Source organism: Apis laboriosa, unplaced genomic scaffold (genome assembly GCF_014066325.1).
Source record: "Apis laboriosa isolate Shangri-la unplaced genomic scaffold, ASM1406632v1 scaffold4_cov146, whole genome shotgun sequence".
Taxonomy (NCBI): Eukaryota; Metazoa; Arthropoda; class Insecta; order Hymenoptera; family Apidae; genus Apis; species Apis laboriosa.
The window spans coordinates 2,563,480-2,573,194 of record NW_025223501.1 but is presented as its reverse complement, the minus strand read 5'-3'; the positions used below and the strand labels follow the sequence as shown (position 1 = coordinate 2,573,194).

Here is a 9,715-nt window from a genome sequence, read left to right as displayed (position 1 = left end):
AATACACATATAAGTACCTGTTGCTGATTTTCTCTCTGAGTGGTTAGACGAGCCTCGACGCATTGTCTAGTCTCCAGGAAGGCTTGTCTTTGCGCCAGTTCTCGAGGATGATGCGTCAACACTCCGGCCATGTTCGTCCCACCAACAACCACAATGGAGCTTAGTAACTGTAAAAATGAAGATAGAAATTTGTAATAATTTAAAAAGGGGAAAAAATATTTCCCTTAAAAAATAAATAGTTGAAAAAAAAAACAATGATGATGTATCTTAAGAATTTGAAAGATTCGATAAGTATTTTGATAAATATCTTATAAGGGGAAAAAAAAAATCTATTTGAAAGAAAAAGAAAAACTTTCGTTCAATAATTAAATAATAATTAAACGTGTGAATATACTCCATGGAAAAAAAAGAAAAGGTTAATTTAAGTAAATTTAAGTAAGGAAAAGTAAAAAGTAAAGTGGAAAACTTTTGCTGAATGAATATATTTACTTTAATTAAGATAATAACATTTGATGACAAATTCTATTAGAATTGGAAAGATTTGACAGATATTTTATTTTCTTACATCTTGATGTACTTTATAATACAAAAGTAAAAGACCAATTAACAAGAAATAGTGGAAAACTTGTATCAAAGAAACACAAAGTTTACCTCGAATTGTACATTTGGGCAATATAGATTTAGAGGAGATCCAAGTAACGATATCATCAACTCATGGGAGTCTATATTAAGAAAAGAGCACGAAGAGGGGTTTTTAGTGGGTCGTCGTACAACATCTCGTAACAACCCTACATGAAGATACGGGTCAATGGATATGCTTTTGTGCTTTTTTCCCCTTCTTACGAAAAAAAAAAAATAATAATAATAATAAAAAATAAAAAATATGATGTTCGTGAATCAATCATTAAATTATTTCATATTTTTATTTTAAATGAAACGTGTCTGGAATCAAATCATATAATGACATAATAGATGATAAATATTAATGGTTCACCATATAAATATCTACTTTAACTAAATTTTTTAAAAATAATAGTTTTATTTATAAATTACGCCATAATAATAAATAGGTATTCCTATTTTTTCAAATTTTATAAGATCGTACAATTTAAGTATAATTAAATACAAAAAGAAAGAAAAGAAACGTGAAAGAAAATCGTGACGAAAAAGATATCAAATAAATATTCAAAAGCTTGTAAGAAATTCACAAATAAATCATCGACACGCTAATAAATTTAAAATATAACGATTTATGTATGATTTATGAAGACAAGCAAAATATAAAATTATAATTTTTTTCACAAATTAGCAAGCGTAACAAATTTGCAAATTAACTTGTTAATTATTATTAAATTTGAAATTAACGAGCGTTTACATATATATATATATAATGATATAAAAATATCGACAAGAAGAGCGTGTAAAATTGTAATGTTGAAAAAAAAAAAAGAAAGGAAAGAAAGAAAAAGTTGGTACAACCCGGTTCAAAAATAATTAAAAAGAATTATTTGCATATGCATACACTTATTTACATGGCAGGCCGTGCGCGAGGCGGGACAGTTTCTGAGTGCCGGCCGAAATTTCCTTGGCGAAAAGTAAGCACCGTACCGGTCAAAGGAGAGGTTTATCGAGTTTACGAAGTTGGCAGCAGTTCGATACACGATAGCATACTAATTGCAAAGCCCACTCTAATTAAACCGTGGCGGTGCCGGTGCAGGAAACACTTGCACAAACGCGTATCTCTTTGACGTGCCGTCGCTTTTGGATCGTTGGACGTTGCAGACCACTCGTGATGCTTCCTTTGGATTTCCATTTCGACGTCGACCGACCTTTACGTCTATATCGCTTTCACGGGAACATTTTCATTGACTTTGGGGTCAATTCGTTTCGTGTATTCGATCGTGTATATGGGAGGTGTGAGTGAAAATGATGCGATCGTTTGGAGGATAAGGGAATTTAGAAATTTTTAGCATTTTTGTTGAGAATATTTGGAAATTTTTATATTTTTTATTAGGTTAAGAATAAATTTGGAAATTTGGAAATTTTATTTGAGAATAAAATTGAGGATATGTAGAAATTTAGAAATTTTATAATATTCTGGTTGAGAATGATTGGAAATTTAGAAATTTTATTTGAGAATATTTGGAAATTTTATTTAAAAATAAAATAGAGGATGTGTAGAAATTTAGAAATTTTAATATTCTGGTTGAGAATGATTGGAAATTTAAAAATTTTATTTGAGAATATTTGGAAATTTAGAAATTTTAATATTCTGGTTGAAAATAATTGGAAATTTAGAAATTTTATTATTCTGGTTGAAAATAATTGAAAATTTAGAAATTTTATTTGAGAATATTTAGAAAATTAAGAAATTTTAATATTTTGATCGAGAATAATTGGAAATTTAGAAATTTTATCATTTTATTTGAAAATATTTAGAATATTTTATTCAATTAATTTTTTTCAATTAATTTTTTCTTCTAAAATTTATCTATTGATCTCAATATCATCATGCATTTATTCATTCGATTTTTATTCAATTCATTAACATAAACAAATTTTTGGAAATTCAAAAATTCAAGTAACTTATAATATTTGGAAATTTCTAAATTGAACCAATTGAATCAAAATGGAATCAATGGCTGTTATGTGAAATCAATTTTGGAACAAATTGGTTAATTTAATTAGATTGATAAGTGTTGATAATTTTGGAACTAATGGAATATAAATTGCGTTATTTAGACCGCGAGAATTACAGAAATCCAGAACGTATGGAATATGGAAATTTAATTTAATATAAATATATGTAAATGAATTAAACTGGGTTCAATAAATTTATGGTATGCAAGGGAAAATGTTAATTTAATTACGTTAATGTAATTTGGTTTAGAAACATCCCATCACTTTTATCAAATGCACGATAGTAATTTTCTTTTTCCCTTTCAAACACGAGTATCAAAAATTCACAACGATTTATTTATAAAAATTGATATTCACATTTATCTTCAAACTTCAATAAAAATGAATTATTACTTTAAGATCTAATCCCACATTTTTTCATTCCTTTAAATTGACATTTCTTTTATTGATCAAAATCTTAAATATCCTAATTACAGAAAATCCAGTGAAGAATCAAGAATCACTTTAAATCCAGATATTCACTTTAAATGCAATGTAAACCATCTTTTAATTTTTGCAAGATTTTGCATTTAACATTCAACTTTATTATCGATATAGAATAATAGAATTATATAATAGAATTTTAATAGGTTAGGTTTAATAAAAAATTGTAAAAAGACGTTTTATTCGATTTTTAATTGATCACACAGAAAAATTCGGATTGTACATGCAAATTGAAATAGAATTGTTCGGATCGTTTGAAAGAGCATCCTTGACAATTATCACTTAATAAGTCCAGTCGATAATAGAGGGCGCGACAAGCACAATCCAAATTTTAGACAAGTGTTCGAACGCAAGCTCGCTAATCGCACAAAATTAATTTTCCACGACGGTTAATACTACCACGTTCCAACTTTAAATTTTTAACGTTTAAAAAACGTTGGAATCAAAGCGTGTGAAAGAGGGTGAGAAAAATTGGAGAAAAATTTCGACGGAAGAATTTTCCTACGCGTGAAAAATTTTAGAATTTATTATACGATTGAATTGAATCGTATAAAATATAATATAAGAGTGTAATATAGAAATACATACGAAATTCAAAAAATCGACGAAATTGCAAAAAAATTTACGAATAAATTTACGAGATCGCAAACGGAAAGTATTGAAAAAAGGAAATGGATTTTACGAAGCTTGAATTTTATTCTCGACGAGGGTTATATAAAATATAACACGGTTCAGAAATTTATCAAAGAAGTTTTCTAATCGCAAAACTTGCACGTATATTTCTAACGATCGTCGGTCAGACGAATTGATCCGCAACCACCTGTAGGATTTCTCAAATCCCTTTCATGCTCTTCCACTTTCCAACTAATTTTTTCTTTCTCCTTTTCCACTCTTTTTTTTTTTTTTTTAAATACACACTTGTTTATGTGTGTGTGTATATACATATATAGAACGACTTATTTCGTGTTTAAAATTTATTCAAAAATTTCGATGTTTCTCCGTCTATAGATAAATATAAAATTTAAAATTTGTTAAATAAATTTGTTAACAAATAAAAACAATGTAATTCGTTTCGACGAACAAAGCCACGTTATTTTTTCGTTTATCACAATAGAAAAATTGGTAAAAAAATTTAAAAATTATTACGTGGTTTTATTAATATCATAGAATTTCCAATATTTGTTATGTTTAAATAAAAACAATGGAATATTTTATTGTACAAACTCGGGAAATTTTTTTCTCTCTCCTCTGTAACATTTTTTAAAACTGGATTTTGGAACAGATGTTTTTCTCGCGCTATTGTTAATCGGTTAGTTCGTCTTTTCATTTCTTTTTTTTTTTTTTTTTTAACAAGAAAATAATGGATGGACGGACGATAGTGGTAATGATTAAAATAACCCGTTTATCTCTACAATTACGAACGAAAGGGGATTAACAAAGGTTCGACTGTGTGAATGTTTAAAATTCTCTGAATTATTCTCCGATTATTATGCACAAGGACCACCCCCATTTCGTATCCACTTTTGAATTTCGACTTAGATTATTCAACCGTTACTATCTAAAGGATTACTTATTCAGCTTGTCTTGTTAAGCTTGCTCCATTCAAAGAAAAATTTGCAAAGCTTGTATAAAATATAATACGCTCAATTATTGTACAATGAGAAATTATTAAGGAAATTATTATTTATCGAGTTATATCGTAATTAAACAAGTATTTATGAAAATCATTTGTACAGAGATATAAACGATTGAATAATTATTTTCTACTCCTTTTTCAGCTCCTTTCTTTTTTTTTTTTTTTTTTTTTTTCCCAAACAGAAAATTATCGTTCGTGACGAATTCGTGGAAAGTTCGTGGAAAGATAAAATTTGCAAACTCGTGAGCAAATTACCACGCAATATCGATCGTTGAGTATCAAGAGGTGGTTTCCACCTCTGAACGGATGCAAGCTTGGAATAGTTCTTTCCTCCCGAATTTAAGCGTATAACGACCGAGAGAAATTTGAAAGTAAAATTTGAAAGCGAGTTAACGCGGCTAGACATCTTGGGAAAAGGTGGTAATACAGGAAGCTTTTGCGAAGTTGCTCGGTGGATGGAGGGTTGCGTGAAATATTCCGCTAATATTTCATGGGTGTTCCGCAGCTGGTGGCTTTTTTTACCACCGCGAGAAGCAAAATGAATTTCACGCCGTCCGAATTGGATGATCTCAAAGGCGGCTGATAATTGGACTAAAATTGTCGGATTATTATTCGTCGTGGGTTTCCCCTCCCCCTCCCTCGAATTAACGCAAATTAAATATTCGAACTTAATACCTTTATCTCGTATGGAATATAAGTATAATCGCACGGAATTTTTTAATCTTCAATATGGATAATTTTTTGTTTTATTTTAATTTTCTTTTTTTTTTTTTTTGACGATCTTATATGGAATGTAAGTATAATCGCATGGAATTTTTTAATCTTCAATATGGATAATTGTTGATTATTTTTTGTCCAGTTTTATTTTAATTTTCTTTTCTTTTTTGACGATTTTATATAAGAATATAAGTATAATCGCATGGAATTTTTTAATCTTCAATATGGATAATTGTTGATTATTTTTTGTCCAGTTTTATTTTAATTTTCTTTTCTTTTCTGACGATTATAAAATCGAGACTTGTCAGCAATGAATAATCAAAATTTTATCCATGGATTCATTCGTATCCTTAATTTTTTTTTCTTCTTTTTTAATAATTGAAACTCACGATGCCTTTAATTTTCGAACGAAGANTTTTTTGACGATCTTATATGGAATATAAGTATAATCGCATGGAATTTTTTAATCTTCAATATGGATAATTGTTGATTATTTTTTGTCCAGTTTTATTTTAATTTTCTTTTCTTTTTTGACAATCTCATATAAGTATAATGGCATGAAATTTTTTAATCTTCAATATGGATAATTGTTGATTATTTTTTGTCCAGTTTTATTTTAATTTTCTTTTCTTTTTTGACGATTATAAAATCGAGACTTGTCAGCAATGAATAATCAAAATTTTATCCGTGGATTCATTCGTATCCTTAATTTTTTTTTCTTTTTTTTTTCTTCTTTTTTAATAATTGAAACTCACGATGCCTTTAATTTTCGAACGAAGATCTTGAAAGGAAAGAGGGAGGGATGATTAGATTTCGCGATTCTTCGCACAAGAGTCAAAGCACATTTTCAATTGCGATTCCTATACTCTCAAAGAAGATAGATAATCGAATTTCACTGTGCTCTCTTTCCTCTCAAATAAACCTCTCTTTTCTTTATTTCAAAAGGAAGTTCGATAGGTGCAAAAATATTTTTTCTTTCTCTCTTTCTCTCTCTATCTCTCAAATTCCATATACTCAGGTTAGATACAAATTTTTACACTCGGGCAAAATTCTGAAAATTCTCAAAATTTCAAAATCCTGGCTGAGAATTTCATCCGTTGTTTTTCCATTTTCAAATATCAAATATTAGGGAGAGAGGATGAAAAAAGGAAGGGCTTAAGAGGATTAAAGTAACTAAAAAAAAAAAAGAAAAGAAAAAGGAAGAAAATTTTCTAGGGAATTTTAGGGAGAAATAGATGGAAAGAAATTACCTATATATATATTTCAAAGATGGATGGAGTAAATTGGATTCGATACTTCGATTCGATTATCCAGTCATAACATTTAATAATGTCGGTAATATTTAATTGAAGTGGCAATTTAATTACACTCGAAGTACTTCGGACAGAGATGAGGCTAGAAATTGAGAGGGCGGAGTGTTTGCACGATTTTAAGGCTGGCTGGAATTAGTCCTTTCCCTGATGGGATTAACCAGTCTCGCGTTAACTGTAAACGGACGGTTAATATCGTAAAAATGTCGTTTATCTCGTCGTCAAGTCGGTACAATTGGTTATTAATCCGTGAGAGATATCTTTCGCGAGAGAAACGAGCGAAGAATAATATAAATGATAAAATACGAAGCGATTACATTAATTGTAATTGTAATCGATGATTATCGATATTATAAATGTAATTAATCGGATATAAATATTAACTATTCATTTTCGAGTGGAAAATTATTTCCAATAATTGGATATTGAAAATGTTCGATAACGATAAAATTTTAATAAAAATTTGTGGAAAAGTTGGTGAAAAATTTTCAAATCGAGATATCACGTTTCGTTTCCTTCAATTTCGCGCTACGTGTATATACATATATAGTAAAGTTACGTAGGTTCGTGAAATAATTTCGACGAGTTTTAATAATTCAAACGAGGCCGGTGAAAAAGTGGAGAGATATATTTTTAATTATTTTTCCGATGTAGCTGGAAAACTAATATTAAAACGAGGAAATTTTTAATAATATCCACAAACTTGAGTCTTTTTTTATATTTTTTTTTTTTTGTTCTTCATAAATTCTGGAAATAAAAGAAATTGTTCCTCCCTTTTCGTATCTTTCCGTTTGAAGAGAGATGATTCATCGTTTCAAATTATATATTTTCTTAGAATATTTTCGAATAACGAGAAGAAGGACGAAGAATGAAGAAAAATCGAAGACCGCGTAGAATAAGACGAATTTCCGGTGTCTCGTTGCTTTGGACGGCTTCCTTTCCGATTATATTTCCGGTTGAGCTCGACCAATGGCAACCCACGTCTCGAAACGGCAATTGAATTTTCCGCTTCACCCGCTCCACGATATCTCGATTTTCACGGCCTCCTTTACGATAACATTTTTCCATCTCCTCCTCGTTTGCAGTTCGTCCGATAAAAATTCCCTAGTAAATCGTCGCGAATCATCCTGGATTGTTTACTCTTTCCTCTTCTTCTCCCCTTTCCTCTCTCCCTCTTGATTATTTCACGCTTGATTTCTCGAATTCGTATATTAACCGAATAATGTAATTTTTTTAAGTTGATACGCGAGACATCATTTATTTTTGTATTTTGGCGCGTAAAATAATTCCCTAGGATGAAATTATCGAAATATGACTCTTAACCTTTTATTATTTTTCTTTTTAAATTTGTATTTAGATAGGAATGTTTTCTCAATTATGTGATAAATAATGTTTAGGGGGAAAAAAAGGCGAGAGAAAAATTTATATAAGAATATTTTTCAATTATTCAATTTTTATTATTGGTGTGATAAAATTATTATTATTATTATTATTATTATTATTATTATTATTATTATTATTATTATTATTTTAAGATTCTAGAAGAAATTTTGAAATACACATTTGATGAAGAAGAAGTTTAAAAAAGTGTGGTGATATTTTTCGATCGATACGTAAAATTTTTAAATTGTTATTATCGAGATTAAAAGAATCGATTGTCGTAGTTTTTGATTGGTCGCGATTTGTTACGACTTTGTTTTTTTTCAATTAATTATCGCGTATTATTGATCGAACGTTGAACGAAAAATGAAATCTTCCAGTCCAATTCTTTTCCATTGAAATGTTTTTAGTAATTTCAACGTATGGAAGCAAGAATTCTAGTGATTTATGTCAATCACTGTTCCGATAACAATTTGCGAGTAGAAATACTTTCCTATTCAGAATTAATTTACCAATCCAAAAATTTATTCTACTCTTTTTTTTTTTAATTCTTATTTTCCTTTCAATCTGGAAAATTTAAATCGTTATTATAAAATCTAGATTGAAAGCAGTATTATTATTAATTTCTTAAAATCTGAAATTTTCAATTAAACCGACAATGAATAATAAATTATTTTAAAAAACAGAATTATAATTTCTTAAATTTAATTTAAAATTAAAATCTGAAATAATTATATATATATATACACATATACACGCATATATACGAGGAAATGGTGGAAAATTAAGTATAATCATTAATTTTAGAAATTCATAAAATTTGAATTACAATTCAGTATTCAGATTTTCATTTTATTCAGTTTATGATAGTTACAATATATATACAATATATAGTTACAATATAGTAATTACTAGTTATTACATTATATTCTCAATTGATAATCCAATTGATATAATTATTATCGTTATTTGAATTTCAGAAGACGTAAAATCCGAATGTAAAAAGAATCATATTGGAGAAGTGATTTTTATTCTTATTCCTTACGTTCCCTTTTCTTTTTCTTTTTTTATCCCCACGAAAATCGAGCGATGATCGTGAAAGAAAATATCTAGTAGATTTTTCATCGTAAAACGATGATTCTCCATGTTTTCTATAGAACCGCAAAACCCTCTCTCGTCCCCCGCAGGAGGGGATCATTCATTTTTCATCGGCTTGAAATTCATAGTGCCCCAGTTTCATCCGCCCCTCGTTTGCCGAGCTTCACCCTGAGAATTTAAACGGGTTCCTTCCTCCTCTTTTCGTACGAATTCGTGAAGGCCCTTTTCATCGCATTGTTTTATTCCGTTTTTTTATTGCGATCACCCTCGTCCCCATCCCCTTCTTACATCTTCCTTTCCTCTTCTTTTTCTTCTTCTTCCGTACGGGAAAATGAATGCTCGTTTTATTTTGCCTCTTCCCTGTTTTCGATATTGAATTTTTCATATATTTGCAACGCTCTCTTATCCCTGAAAGAAGAAATATTTACAATACACTCGTATTTTTAAATTT

The 9,715-nt window shown here is 29.0% G+C and overlaps 1 protein-coding gene across 1 annotated transcript in view; it reads right to left on the bottom strand.

The window, feature by feature from the left end:
• Positions 1-9,715, bottom strand: part of LOC122717101 (adenylate cyclase type 6) — an 89,441-nt gene that overhangs the window by 21,637 nt on the left and 58,089 nt on the right. The window contains exon 7 of the mRNA XM_043940840.1: positions 18-167. Within this exon, the coding sequence (XP_043796775.1) occupies positions 18-167 (150 nt within the window). The remainder of the gene's footprint in view (positions 1-17; positions 168-9,715) is intronic.